The 14,194-nt window shown below is 52.1% G+C and overlaps 5 protein-coding genes and 1 non-coding gene across 6 annotated transcripts; 2 read left to right on the plus strand and 4 right to left on the minus strand.

Moving 5' to 3' along the window:
- Window positions 1–250: 250 nt before the first annotated feature.
- VTN49DRAFT_t86 lies at window positions 251–321 on the minus strand. Its single transcript has one exon. It is a non-coding gene; the product is annotated as a tRNA-Glu (tRNA).
- Window positions 322–4,162: 3,841 nt separating this feature from the next.
- VTN49DRAFT_5794 (uncharacterized protein) lies at window positions 4,163–4,533 on the plus strand (the record flags this gene model as incomplete). The annotated part of the gene is made up of 2 exons (XM_069413890.1): window positions 4,163–4,425; window positions 4,494–4,533. 2 exons carry the CDS (start codon window positions 4,163–4,165, stop codon window positions 4,531–4,533), a joined length of 303 nt encoding a protein of 100 aa, XP_069266018.1.
- Window positions 4,534–6,296: 1,763 nt separating this feature from the next.
- On the minus strand, window positions 6,297–7,487 carry VTN49DRAFT_5795 (uncharacterized protein; the record flags this gene model as incomplete). The annotated part of the gene is made up of 1 exon (XM_069413891.1): window positions 6,297–7,487. The coding sequence occupies one exon, from the start codon at window positions 7,485–7,487 to the stop codon at window positions 6,297–6,299; it is 1,191 nt and encodes a 396-aa protein (XP_069266019.1).
- Window positions 7,488–9,686: 2,199 nt separating this feature from the next.
- On the minus strand, window positions 9,687–11,237 carry VTN49DRAFT_5796 (mitochondrial 37S ribosomal protein mS47; the record flags this gene model as incomplete). The annotated part of the gene is made up of 3 exons (XM_069413892.1): window positions 9,687–10,898; window positions 10,963–11,127; window positions 11,190–11,237. 3 exons carry the CDS (start codon window positions 11,235–11,237, stop codon window positions 9,687–9,689), a joined length of 1,425 nt encoding a protein of 474 aa, XP_069266020.1.
- Window positions 11,238–11,778: 541 nt separating this feature from the next.
- Window positions 11,779–12,719, minus strand: VTN49DRAFT_5797 (mitochondrial 54S ribosomal protein uL4m; the record flags this gene model as incomplete). Its single annotated transcript, XM_069413893.1, has 2 exons — window positions 11,779–12,582; window positions 12,636–12,719. The coding sequence occupies 2 exons, from the start codon at window positions 12,717–12,719 to the stop codon at window positions 11,779–11,781; spliced, it is 888 nt and encodes a 295-aa protein (XP_069266021.1).
- Window positions 12,720–12,917: 198 nt separating this feature from the next.
- Window positions 12,918–14,177, plus strand: VTN49DRAFT_5798 (uncharacterized protein; the record flags this gene model as incomplete). Its single annotated transcript, XM_069413894.1, has 1 exon — window positions 12,918–14,177. The coding sequence occupies one exon, from the start codon at window positions 12,918–12,920 to the stop codon at window positions 14,175–14,177; it is 1,260 nt and encodes a 419-aa protein (XP_069266022.1).
- Between the last annotated feature and the right edge of the window lie 17 nt (window positions 14,178–14,194).

Below are 14,194 nucleotides of genomic sequence, written 5' to 3' on the forward strand. Positions count from 1 at the left end.
GCCATGGCGAATCTGTCCTCACTCAAAGTAGCAATCTCACACGAGTTGGGTCGGCATTAGATTAACACGGGACCCAGGGTGGTGCTTCTGGAGCCAAAAAAAAAAAAATTATGTCAACGTTGACTGCTCCAATCTTCGTTTCGTGAGATCAAAAAATGAAATTGCATGTCAGATGTACTCCGTAGTCATTGTTTCTTTGGATTTGTGTTTGGAGGGAAGGAATGGAAGAAAAAAAATTCCAAAAAGAAACTTCCGTGACGGGGAGTCGAACCCCGGGCTACTGTGTGAGAGACAGTGATGTTACCGCTACACCATCACGGATGTTCTTGATATGTCCTCCCTTTCATATAAATTTTCAATTCCATCTTTTTTTATGTACCTACGCAACCAAAGCGGGTTGCTTTCGTCAATTTGTTCGAGATGAAAAAAGATAAACGCAACAGCGTCAGGATCAGGTTGGATTTCACCCGCGATCTCATCGAATCTGAGAAACAAGCTTCCGTATTGGCAGCCCGCCAAGTTGAATATCTACGCATGACGATTCTGCTAAACCCGCCTGATACTATCATTGTTCCTCGATGATCATACTCAACAAGCTTGGGCAAAAGGCCATGAAAGAATGGATAAAGGCTTGAATCATGTCGTATTCAGGGCCCAGATCCTTTAGGAACTTGGTAATGAGGAATGGTTGCAGAACAAGTACTCCGGCCTTGAACAGAGAGTAGGTACTCGTTCCGCAGCCATCCATTTCCATTTACCAAACTAGTTGAAGTCTTTATACTCGAACTGATTGCTCATCGAAATACAGGTCAACATTTTCAACAACTTCAGTCAACGAATGCTAACAGGCCCCCAGAGGTTCAAGTCGTCTCGCTGATCTGTCCTCGAGGTCGCAGATGTGTCCAGGAATGCACCCGATAAAAGTAGAAACCAGCCTCATACAAAGACACACCATCGTATCATTCCTGCGTTATGTGCTGCTCGACGAGGTAAATCTGGCGCTGACGCTGACGCTGACCTCGGGGGAGACTACGTACTAAACAACCGTGCTGCCGATTCCAAACCTGGTGGCAAGTACCTAATCGACTTCTATGGCTCGAAACTGTCCTTCATCCACCAAACAGCGAGGGAGTTCCTAACTCGCCCAGAACTGAAGGGCAGGTGGCAAGACCGATTGGAGATGTCAAAATCACACAGCAAGACGACATAGATCTACCTCGAATGCCTATCAAAACTGGATGAGGAAAAGTCAATACTCTACAATCTCCTTGATGAGCACGCCAAGCTCCTCAATGCTGGAAGGAAAAAGGTTCATGACTCGTGTACATTTTTTTTTCAAATCCGTGAGCTTGACATACCCACCCAGAGTTTTGCAGAGCACCACGCAAGCGGATCTCTGACTCGATCTGATTGCCGCTCGTCCAGAAATGACAGGTAGTCCAGACAGACCCATGTCATTTTGCTGTGTGTTTTCGACATGACCATCCAGTCTTGCCGCTGGCTCTTTGGCTTCGGACGAGTTAGAAACTCCCTCGCGGTCTGGTGGTTGAAGGACAGCTTCGAGTCATTAGACGCCGATAAGATACTCTTCCTCCCAAATCTTCAATTTATTCCTTTGCAATATCCTCCAAATGTAGAATGGCATGGTTACTCAAGTTGTTTCTTATCCCTGGCCTCATGCCAACGATATTTCACCTTCACCGAGAAATAAATCCTGCGGAGAGAACAATCTGACGGAAAACTGCAGGATGATTCCCGCGTCGGCATCTAAATAGGACCTTTTCCCCTTACCATTGGACATCTTGAAAGATGAGTTCAGATAACAAGTATGCGCGGCGTCCCGGGAATCCCGGAAAGCATGTGTTCTCATTCTCTCAAGATGCAAGCACCGCTCCAAATGCACGGTTAAGGTCCTCATGCCCTGCGTCCAGTGCCGCTTTTCCCCCTGTCAGAATCATCAGACTTGCTGATTGATGCTGTTGCGTGCCGTAATGGGTGCACTGAGAGAGCCTGGGAGTTTAGGAGTAGTGTTGCACAAAACTCGTAGGTGCGATCAGCTTTCCCAACAATCCCTCCTCGTTATCCTCGGGTCCAACGACGGCTGAAGAAACAGTGACAGCCGGCGATGGCTCACACCGTTTCGTAGAGATTCACCGGCAAAACACTAAGCGAAGGTCCAGGAAAGATCAATGGGTCAGAAGTCTCGAACGTTGAAGAGAGCCATGGAGATTCGAATATGGAAACTGCATGAATCTTTGACTCGTTCACAAACGAACAGATCCTCTTTAACTTGCAATTTTCCGCAATCAATCTGACTCTGAATCTCTTTTCTGGCAGATATTTGAAGAACGTTTGCCCAGAACGCGGGAAGATCATATCATCCCGCAAGCGGGGGTCCCGAATCAGTTCTAGGCCCGGTATGACCGTGTCACCGGTGAAATCTAAATACTCCGTACGGAGTACTCACGCAGACACCGATTCGGTCCGTTTGACAATTTGCAAAACAAAGAAATTTGCAAACTATCAGCTCATCACTGTCATCAGCCTATCAGGTTGAGCAGTGACCAAGCTTGAATACAGCGGGCAGAAACTCACTGAGATACTGTATTCAGTATAACGAACTTTGTTGGCTAAAGACAAATGTTCGCTAAATCCAGGTAAACACTGCGCTTTTGTTCGTTTTAACTATGATCATACGATATGTTACGCAAGGCAATCCAATTTTGTATTGGGGAAACATTTCTGCACGGGCAAATTTGTTCGTTAAATCTGTAAATTCGTTAACAAGACTTCGGTATAGCCAGGTACGATTGCAACCAGCCAAATCACTGCAACCCCTGAGAACTGAGTTTGCAAACTTGCGCAAAAGCATAACTAACTACAATCTACAGAGTAGACAACTCCGTACGAAGCACAGATCTGAGATTTGATCATCCATCACCAACCCTAACCCTAATTTGCCTACGAGTACTCTTGTAGTTTACAGGTTCGTTGCCCTCTCCACGACCTATAACTGGGAAATACGGAGAAAGCAGCTGCACTGTTCGATGGCTGATCAAATTGAAGAGCTATTGGATATGGTTGAAGCAGTAGTTACAGGGTGCGACGAGGGGAAAATGAACCCCAATTTTTAGATGCGCACCACTTCCAGCGGGGAATGCAGGCAGCTATTATTACTGTTGGATGGAAAGCCGAACGCGAAGTGGCGAACGCCACGGCTGCAGTGTCCTGGGAGGTGGCCCAAGCAGAACGGCAAAACCATGTTGGACCTAATAAGGAAAGAAAAAAAAAAATGCAGCACTTGAACAGCAGATACAGTATTTCCCAACATATGAAAACTGACTTTACAGACTCCTTTGGCTGTCCCTTCAAAGATACTCTGTGTACGGAGTAACCCACCCTTACATCAGGTAGCATTATTGTTTGATGCGCCATTATGCGCTTGTAACTGTTGAGTATTTGGAGAGTAAATTGCATTTCAAAATCAAGGCACTAGCATATCGTCAGATTTCCTTCATATCAGATACTATGCGGAACGAGGGCGAGAGTGTGCACTTGCGGTTTTACTTGCACTTTTTCCCACGTCTCCGGATCAATCTCCCTGTTGAGTGAGCAGCCACATTCTTGCAAGGGGAGCTATCGAGCATCGAAAACCAGCATAAGCAAGTATAGTAGCGCTGAAAGAAAGGACACTTCTGATGCTGGGCAGTCAGAGGTTCTTCAGTGATTGAATTTGGTGTGGAATTGTCCATAGTGAATGTCGTGAATGCTGGTGATTTTGCTCAACCTGATGAGCAAATCCGTGAAGTTGACATGTTCTCGACTGCAGAAGGCAAGTTATAAATACCTCCGTGAACGCGCATGACTATTTTTCTCCTTCCACCTTCTTACTTACCACTCTTACTCCCGCGAGAAGACGTTACTACTATTATCATTTAATAGTAGTAACTAGAATGATTATTTATCTGCCGTCACTGGCCAAAACGTACGTGGCCGGAAGCACAACACGGCCGCGTAACACGCTTAGCTTCTAGCATTTGTGACAGAGTCTCACTGGCTGCTCTTGGAAGCGTTTCGTTACCGCTCGTTATTAGGGTACTAATTCTTCTGTTATTCTCGCAGTTTCGTATCTTAAAGATACGAAAATGAAAACGCATTCTCTATGAGCGCACTATATTCTGCACTCCGTGAAATCCAGCACCTGCTCTCTCCTCCCTGCACGGAGTGCATTGTTGAAACGCAGCTGGACCCAACCTTCATGTGGTGGGCGTGCTTGCCGGTCCGCCGCCGGACTGTCAAGTTGTTGGGACGGAACGAATTGGTGCAACAAGGGCTACCAGACTGTTGGTTGAAGAGACAAGAATATCTTCAATACTTTGTTGATGCATACATTATCAACCCGTGTCGGCTACATTATTACTATTAGTGAGTGCCATTTACTCAACTATGACGGCCGGTCATGATGAGAATGCTAACGACGAGAATTAAAATAGTAGTACAAGTTCCGTATCCATTAGATACGGAAGATTATGAATATACTCCGCATCCTAAGAACACGGCACTTCAAGTTGCACATTTCGCGACGCAACAACCACACCACAACTCCGACAATTGTGGTTGTATTCACGGTGATGAAGATGACTTTCGTGAACTATGCTATGCTCTGTTGCCTGAGTCATGTAATGTGGTACTGTTTGATGTTCGTGGCCGAGCACCTACTGCCCGAAACGAACGAAAGTGAGTGAAAGGGCCGACGGGTTTTCGCCTTTTCCCCTTCTGTTTCCTCTGGCCCATCCGCCCAAGGGTGAGTTCATAGAACTCAACCTTGTGAATGGGTTTGAATTCAACCGTGTCTCTGAGGTCGGCCAGGAACCCAAAAAGGTCTTCTCGGGCTCTCGGCCGTTCTGCCTGGCGGACCGGATTCGAGGCAACATCGAGATAAAACCTGACTTGCACGCAGAGGTTTGCATAGAATTCTGGAAGCACTGGTTAGACACAATGTCGAGCACAGAACCCAATTGCCGTATCCCTTAGGTACCATTTTCCCAGCTCTGTGCATTTCTCGACGGAAATATAAGTCCAAGAAATAGAAGTCATCTAAGAAATTCTCAGAAGAGAGGAGGAAAGCGAAAAATTCCTGCAGAGCATTAATATCAGACGAGCGAGTTGCACTTCCGGACGTTTGCTCTGCTTTCAGAATTTATTCCACATGTTCCTGCAGATTACCTCGTTAGAGTGCACACATTACTGATCTAGGTTTTCTGAAAGCCAACCTCTAGTCTCTCGAGTGTTCTGTTCTTGAACCGTTTCATGTTGTTGCGGATTTTCTTCCAGGACGCGTCATAGACCACAGAAGTGCCAGCTCAGTGCCCAGCCATGCCGACGAGCAGGTGCAGATTCCGGAATATGATCAAACTCTCAACAATGGCCACGACGCTATCCCATCTGAGGCAAAAAGAAGGCGGCGGAACAACCAGACGGCAAACGAAGAGGCGAATTATCTCTAAAAAAAAAAATGGGAGCGATTGACGGGAAGTCGCGATTTATGACAATCCTGTTTTTCAAGTTCGATCCTGAAGCCGCTGACCGGCTAATCAGGAACGTCTGGGGCAATGATATCGATCCAAACTCCGTGGACTATGACACGTCCTGGAAGAAAATCCGCAACAACATGAAACGGTTCAAGAACAGAACACTCGAGAGACTAGAGGTTGGCTTTCAGAAAACCTACTTTTCCCCTTTATAACGGGAAAAGTTTACGATTCTTTTCCTGATGCGAAATCTGTGCATGCAGAGTCTTTGCAAAACCATGCAAGCTCCCCGTCGTCGCTGGCAGAAAGACGCTGGTGGTGCTGACGCTGCCTTTCATCGAATATACATGGCCGGCGCTCCGTTTATTATTGAACGCCTGGTTGTGATAAATGTAGGTAGATATCGTTCTGTTGTGTGATGGGACGGAGTATGTATTCCATTTGTCGTTATGTATTGAACCATTCCTTCTCAATAAAATGCAAAACATCAATAATTCCTTGGACGGGACGAGGCATAATAGATGATCAAATGCTTCACTCCAAGAAGTGCTCATCTTGATAGTTATTGTTTGATTAGGACTATTGTAGATCACATCACAAACGCCTCCCACACCTATTATCCGCTTCGCCAATTCAATCATACAGCCACCAGTAACAAAGAAGGAAGGAAAAAAAAAAAAAGAGCAAGCCTCCCAGTCTCCGAGTAATGAATTAAGGATTTTGTTTTCGGAACCTCGTGAAAAAAAGAAAAAAAAAAAAGCTAAGTCATACATTGATGAGGTTGTCAAAATCGTCATCAGCGGAAAAGGCCATGGACGCCTCCGAGTCGCGTCGAATCTGCTGCTCAAAGGACGTCGAGCTGTCCAGGTGCAGCTGGTCGTCGAAACCAAAGGAGATGCCGCCGTGGACTGGCGACGAGGAGGACGGGGTAGAGCTCTGCGCGTCGGCGACGGCAGAACCAGATGCCGAAACGGACGCGGACGCCGTGGCAGATAAAGGAGGTCCAGGGGCGGAAGCAGCTGCAGCGGCTGCAGCGGCGGCTGCCGCCGTCACCGAGCAATCCGGCAGCCCATGGGGTTGGGGGTCTTGACTATCTCGGTAGGTAATCTGTTTGACCATCTGGGCCAGATGCAGCTTGATAGGTTCGTCGCCGCACTGTGCGTGCTTGAGGACCTCGTTCTTCAGGGCGAGGATCTGTCCCCGCAGCGCCGAAATCTCCGCGTTCAGTTCGTCGCGCTTGTCAGACTGCTCCTTGAACTTGGACTCGAGCTGCATCGTGTGCTCTTTCTTCTTCTGTCGACACTTGCTGGCGGCGAGGCGATTGCGCTCCAGGAACCTCTCTCGTTTCAACTGTTCCGGGTCTGGGTCGTCCGAGTCTGCGCCGCTGCTGCTGGCCATGCGGTGGTGCGTCGTGGGCTTGTGCTCGCGAGCACTTCGGCGGCGTTTTGTGACGGAGCCGCGGTGGTCGGTGCCGCCCCCGCGCGCACTGCTGCTACCGCCGCCGCTGCTCTTTCGACGGTGGGAGATGTCGGCGTTGGGCGGCGTTGGAGCATCGTTCCATGCCGGTGCTGGTGCAGGATTGGGGTTTCCCCTATTTGTATTGCTCTCCGCGGCCGGATAGGACGCCATGTTCAAGTCGGCGGCTGAAATCAGCGTCGGTTTCTCGTCCAGCGGTGGAGTGGGCTGGCCGTTGTTCATCTGCGCGGTGGTTGTCGCTGCTGCTGTGTGTTTGAACTCCGGATCCAGCGACAGCGACACAGGAAACGAAGGATCTGTTTTTGCGTTCCAGGAAGGCAGTGAGGGTGACAGCGGACTCAGGCCCCAAGCCGCGTTGTTATCGTCGTCGTCGTCGTCGTGAAAGGCCATTCCGAGGAAATCGGCATTGAACGGACCACCGGCATCGAAGGCTGGCGGGGCCGTCACGGCATCGGCCGTGGAGAAAGCAGCGGCGGCCATCTCGACAGACGACATGGAAGAAGCCTGGTTGGAGTCGTGGTGTCAACCACCGCGCTCCCTGGCGAAGACGGGCCGATGATGATGTCGTCGAGAGCGAACAGAGCCACGGATCCTAACTGCTGGGTGGTGGGCAGCGCGAGCTCTGTGTGTGTGTCTGTCGAGCTCGATCGCCGGTTGTTATCGCTCAGAGGAAACTTTTCGCGGCCGAACTCGATTCAGAGCTTCCCAACTCGAGCGTCCACTCGAGCTCACTGTCAATGCCGCAATGCCTGACAAGACAAATCCTTCGTGTCTGTGTGTGTCTCGTGCAGCAGAGAGGGGAAACGTTGCGTTGTGAGAGCTCCAGGTCTCGCGGTTTTCTATGGTGTGTTCTAGGCCGCGACCGCTGGATGGACAGCTGTCCCGCAACAGGGCTTCCATGGATGGCCACTGATCTAATATAGAGCGGTCCAGTATCCAATCCGACCGTTTTCTCCTTGCCTCTACGAAAGCTACAAGGATCGCAATGCTGGAGCGTCTGTCCGGCTTTCTTGGTCGCTGGGGTCTCTGACATCATGACCGCCGCCGGGATCGTCGAGCCATTGGACCCAGTCCCAGTTCCCTGTCCGCGGGGGAAAGCCGAGAACGGCTAAGCCTGATTTGCCCTTCCATGGTGTCAGGGTGGGCCGGGGCCAATGACAGTGGTGGATATGGGATTTCCCAGTTTTTCCGTGGATTTCTCCCGTCGCGATTGGTTGATCTGCGGATGTTTTTGTCCACTCAGAGCCACCCGTCTCCATCGCGATCCACCAATCTCCACCAGCCGACCAGGGTCCCTTTTCCGTTTTGAACTCTGAACGGCTCGAGCATGAGGAAGGAACCCTCAGAGGTACCTCTTTCCTCTCTCACAAGCGAACCGAGGGACTGCCGGAAGCGGACAACGATTCCGGCCAGACGAGGAAAGAACGAAAGCTTCCGAATGGGAAAGCGACCGCAACGGCCGGCGATAAAACAGGACCACGCACTTCCCCCCATTTTCACAAGCTCAGGCACCAAGAGAGCAAGCACTGCCTTCATCGAGTAAAGTGACCAACCTAGATCGGAAGCCTACAGATTTCCCACCTCGTTTATCAGGTTATCGCCCTATTGCCCTGTTCGACCGTTTTCCCTCTCAAAATGGAATCGGGTCGCGACAGCGCTCAACAACCCTTGCACAGCACCACCGCAGATAAGTAGATTGGGGAAATAAGAAAACGAGGCAATGGGGAGGGACACCCCCGCCCCCTCGGGGTCTCGATCTTCGAACCCGAGGCAGTAGGAATCGCGGAAATTGTCATACGACGACTCGTGTCTGCCGGCGCATTCTGTCTGGCCGGATTCTACAACCGCCGCTTGCAAGGTCCCAGATCCACCGAGCATGAGTAATATGATGATTCTGATCCCCAGGGCCAGCTTTTTCTGTCTGTTCCCTTTTCAAAGAGCACCAAAAACCGGGCCCTGGACCTGACGATGGAGTCCCGATCCCTTGACCCTACTACTTTGGCTTAGGAGGAGGAACGACTGCAGATACGCGAACCGATGGAACTAAACCCAACCCAGAATCCAAGAGCAAAGGAAACTTGGGAAGTACCGGAATTACGTGGCGGAGTGGGCAAAAACAGGAAACGTCACGATGTCACGCTTGCATCAACCAACGGTCCTTGACGTGAGTTTAGTCGCCAGTTAGGACCCTGGGGTCCCTTGACGGCCTAAGGCAGTGATTGTCGATCAAACCTTTTTTTTTTTCTCTTTTTTGCAAACAAAACAGTCCAGACTCCTCGGTCTGGGAAACTTTAATTACGGATACACGAACAGGTTGTGTTCATCGTTGGCGATTGGTTGGCCCTGCCATTTGACAGCGGTTGGCACTAGGGCAGATGAAAGTGGAGGTCATCGCGTTCAAACAGTTGGGAGCAAAACTTGGAGTAGACTTATCGGAACTCGGGATTGGGGGGGAAAAAATGTCGCTCGGCGAAGATTCTGGTTTTGTTCAATCAAGGGCATGGAATTGTTGGCATGGAGAGAAAAGTTGGCATGCGCCAATAATCGCCGGTTCTGTACAGAGGCACAAACATGTCCGGATCATAGATCGATGGAAGAGAAGAATGGAATAGAATACATTCGACCCAAAAGCCAGTAGATACAAGGAAAAGATGTCGGTACCCCCAGTATGAATGCTACTCAATCAATCCATCGAAGCCCACTCTCCGTCTCCGTCGTCTTGCGCTGCAACACGTCCCGCACCTTGGTCTTGACGCCCGGCTTGTACTCCCATCGCTTGAAGAATTCGGTAATGACATCCTTGGCCGACCCGCCGTTGGCCCGCACGTACCGCTCAATCTCCGCCTCCGAAGGCAGCGCGTGATGCAGGTACGGGTACTGCTTGTAGTTAACGTCCGTGTACAGTCCCAGCCGCTGCTGCTTGTCCCGCGGGGGCGCCGTGAAGAATTCGTCCACCGTCTCGGTCGAGACAGCGTCCAGGGTACTGGGCTGCCACTCCGGCTTCCGCGGCGGCTTCGACAGCAGCCGCGCGGAAACACCCTCGACAAAGTCCGGGTGCTTCATGAACTTGCTGGCGAGCTGGTACTCGCGCTGGAAGGTCTCGGCAATGCCCCATTTCTTGCCCAGGCGCAGCTGGCGCAGAGTGACCTTGAGCGAGGTGGGCGAGCGCTGCTTCAACGTCTCCAGCGTCTTTTGCGCCCACTCCTTCTGCTCCTCTTCCCGCTCCAGCGCCTGGATGATCTCCTCAACCGTGTTGTAGCCGAAGCAGCGGTCGATCGCCTGGCGCAGAGGGCCGGCCAGGAGCATCGGCTCCTCGTCCTCGTGCGGCAGGTCCGCTGTGAACTCGGAGATCGTCCGGTTCACCAGCGCCAGCCGCTCTGGATAGGTGGCGTAGTCCTTGAACACCAGCTCCGACAGCCGGCTCGTCAGGCTGTTGAGCGAGGTCGAGTGCACGTAGTGCGTCGCAACGCCCGCGTAGAACGACTGTACGCCGTTCAGCCGCTCCGACGTCAGCGCCAGGTACGTGCCAATCTCGCCGTCCATGCGCGGCAGGAAGAACGAGCCGCCGACGTCCGGGAAGAACCCGATCGTCGTCTCTGGCATGGCAAACACCGTCCGCTCCGTCGCAATCCGGAACGGCGCGTGGATGCTGAGTCCAACTCCGCCGCCCATGGTGATGCCGTCCATAATCGCCACGTACGGCTTGTCGTACGTCGCAACCAGGTGGTCCAGCGAGTATTCCAGCCCAAAGTATTCAACCGACTTTTTCTGCCCTTCCTCTCCTTGCTTGTTCAGCTCGGCCAGGGCTGCCACGTCGCCGCCGGCGCAGAACGCTTTGCTGCCCGCGCCGGAAATCATGATAATGTTGGCCAGTTGAGATTTTCGCCATTCCTATCCACATCAGCAACGCCCGTCTCCCACACCTCAATGCCCAATATTTATGTCCCAAACATACCAGCAATCGAGGAATGATCTTCCGCGCCATCGACCCGTTCAACGAATTGAGCTTGTTCGGCCGATTGAGCTCGATCAATCGCACGCCGTACTGCGAGTAGAACAAAACATCATCTGGATCGTCGCCGGGAAGCTCCCGGGGCACCGGCGTATCGGTGGAGGCCATCTGCAAGCCAATCAGCCAAACAATTCTCCTTCAATCTTTCTATATAAACTATCGTAACTCACCCTCAACGCCGAGTTTGCCGGGCCGGTCACCTTGGCTCGCAACGGCATGATTGCGCAAGGAGACCGCGAGAGCCAGCTCAGCGGTTGATTTAACCGTGAAGAAGCCTGCCGGAGTAACATGAAGTTCGGACAAAAGGCGAAATGCACGCCCTATCGAGTGGCAGGGGTGGGTATAAATCTGAAGCTGTTGGGCAAATCGACTAAAACTTTTGGTCGCTGCGCGGTTGACCTCGGATCGGCCAAATCTCCGCGTTTTTTCGGCCGGCGATCGTTATCAGCCACGCAGCCGAGACAATTGGTCTGGCGAATGGGCAAATGTTTTCCGCGGTAGTCGGTTTGCTGCGGAGAGGCCTCGAATGATGCAATCGCGGGGGTCCTGTTCTCCGCGTTGTTGTTGACGCTCAATCGACCCTCGGCTTTGAGCTTCCAAAAAGCTATCACCTGTGGTCATGTGACCTGGATATCGTAGGATATCGTCGTGCTACGGCGAACAGTGCCTTAGACAAGTACATTGTACGGAGTAGAGTATGTATACAGTAATAATCATACAATGTTGTTAAATCTATGAAACAAACAGCCTATTATACATTCAATCGTACTTGGCCCGCGCAGGCTGGGCTACCAAGTCCTTCGAGTGCGACCACAGAATATTGTCCAACGCCTTCTTCTCAATGATCAGCCGCCCCGTCTCCAGCAAGTCCTTGACATCCACATCGGACCGCTCCAGAATTCGCGCATCCTGCGGAAGTTCTTGGATCGCGGCGAAAAGATCGTCATCGACAACATCAGTAATCAGCGTAGATCGACCGTGGTTGCGCCCCCAGCGGTGAGCCTGGAAGAAATGCTTCATGAACCACGGCGATGCGTCCTCCGGGAGCGACATCTTGTCATCTACCACGATGAGCTGGCCGCAGCTGTATCGGTAGCTCAGTGCAATTCTCCATGCCTGATCGTAGACCTTGCGCGGAAGGTCCGTGGAGAAATCGCGAGGCTTTGGACCAAATGCGACACCACCGCCTCGTCGAATCGGCGACTTCTTGTCACCGACTCGGGCACGGCCGGTGCCCTTTTGTGGTTGAATCTTGCGGCCACTGCCGCGGACCTCGTCTCGCCATTTCGTACTGGCAGTACCGGCACGAGACTTGTCGCCTTCGTAAACGATGGCTCGATGCAGAATATCTTTTCGAAGGGGCATCTGAAGGTGTCGAGGGGAGTATTCGGCCAACCGGATGGGCTCCATCGAAGGCCAGGAGTAGATGGTGGTCAGGACCGGTGGTGGAGGAGTCCACACATTGGACGAGCCGACCGATGGCGACACGCCGGCTGGAGATGTCGATGAGGAAATGGAACCCTCAGTTGCGAGGTCCCATGGTGACGATGTAGAGAAACATCGCTGGAATCTGTTAGCTGGATATTCCAATGCTTCTTTCCCGCATCATGACCAACCGTTGCATTTGGCCTCTGCAGCGAGCCATTGGCACAACTGCGAGTGAGCCACCTCAATGCTCGAAGCGCACCACCGCCCGTCATTCTGAAGCAGCGGCGACTGAGGTTGATTGAATGATCTGACGATGGCGTTTGAATTTGGCTTTGATAAGTTTTGGCCGCAGAAAGCACTTTGCGCTATGCCTATTTGGGAAGCTATTTTGCGTAAAGTCGAAAAAGTCCTCCGGAGATTCGGACAGCTCACTTGAACTACAGCACACGATCCTGTCGCGAAGAACAGCCATGTCGCGCGAATTGGCTTCGAGGCCAATGTTGCAATGCCTGCGACAGGCATCCAGCGGCCTTCCTTCCGTGTCGGTACGGGCGACGCGGACGTTTCAGACCGCCGCCGTCTTGCGCGATGAAGCGCAGGCGCAGGCCGAACCGAAAAAAGAGCCCTTCTACAAGAACCCCGACCCGGAGCTCGTTACCAGCCCTCGCCTGGAGAAGAAGCTTCTGAAGTCCGGCATCAGACCAATTGGTTCTCGACGCCGCCGAGCTGCGCTGCAAACATGTCCGAATATCCCCTTCGAACTTCTCCCGTACCAATGTTTCCAGGAAGCCCGCAAGATCATCCAGGCGGACCGAGAGGAGAAACTGAAGGAAATTGAGCGGCAGAAGCAGAGGATTGAGCGTCTGCAGGCTTTGTCAGATGAAGAGGCCGGTGGTGCCAATGTGAAACGGTCACGACTGGGCGGCATGCAGAAGCATCTCAATCGGCTGCAAATATTGGCCGACATCAACGATCCCATTATCAAGAAGACGTTTGAGGATGGGAAGGGCGACATGAATCAGCCCATCTATCGCTATCTCGCCGAGGAGAAGTGGAAGTCGTACGCGCAAAAGATCATCAAGCAGCGGATCACCCAGATGAAGGTCATTCCCGATGTGCTGCCACACTGCGAGCCTTCCGTCGACGTCCGGCTGTACTTTGAAGACGACGCGATTGCGCCGGGAGAGTTTGTCAACTCCAAAGTGAGCCTCAGCACGCCCAAGTTGACCATCCAGTCGTTCGAGGCTGGGGAGAAATACGTTACCATCGCGGTGATCGACCCGGATGTTCCCAACGTGGAAAAGAACGGTTTCGACTACCGCTGCCACTATCTGGCGGTCAACGTTCCCATCTCCCCGACCAACACGAAGGTTGATCTCGCCGCGCTGTCCACTGAGTCGCAGGTTGTGCTCCCGTGGCTGCCGCCGACGGCACAGAAGGGCAGCCCGTATCACCGTCTGTCCTTGTTCGTGCTCGAGCAGGAGAAGGCCCTGGACTTTGCTGCGGTCAAGGCCAAGGGCTATGTGCGGGATGACCTGCGTCTCCGCACCTTGCAAAGCCGGTATCATCTGAAGCCCATTGGGGCGCACCTGTTCCGCACACAGTGGGACGAGAACACAGACGAGGTTATGAAGCAACTCGGCATGGAAGGATGGGACATGGAGTTCCGCAGGAAGCGAGTCGAGCCTTTGCCGTACAAGCGCAGGGATACGAGGAGAATGCGTGGATAGGTTCTTACTGGCATGTA

This window comes from Thermomyces lanuginosus (genome assembly GCF_041956635.1).
Source record: "Thermomyces lanuginosus strain ATCC 200065 unplaced genomic scaffold VTN49scaffold_36, whole genome shotgun sequence".
Lineage (NCBI taxonomy): Eukaryota > Fungi > Ascomycota > Eurotiomycetes > Eurotiales > Trichocomaceae > Thermomyces > Thermomyces lanuginosus.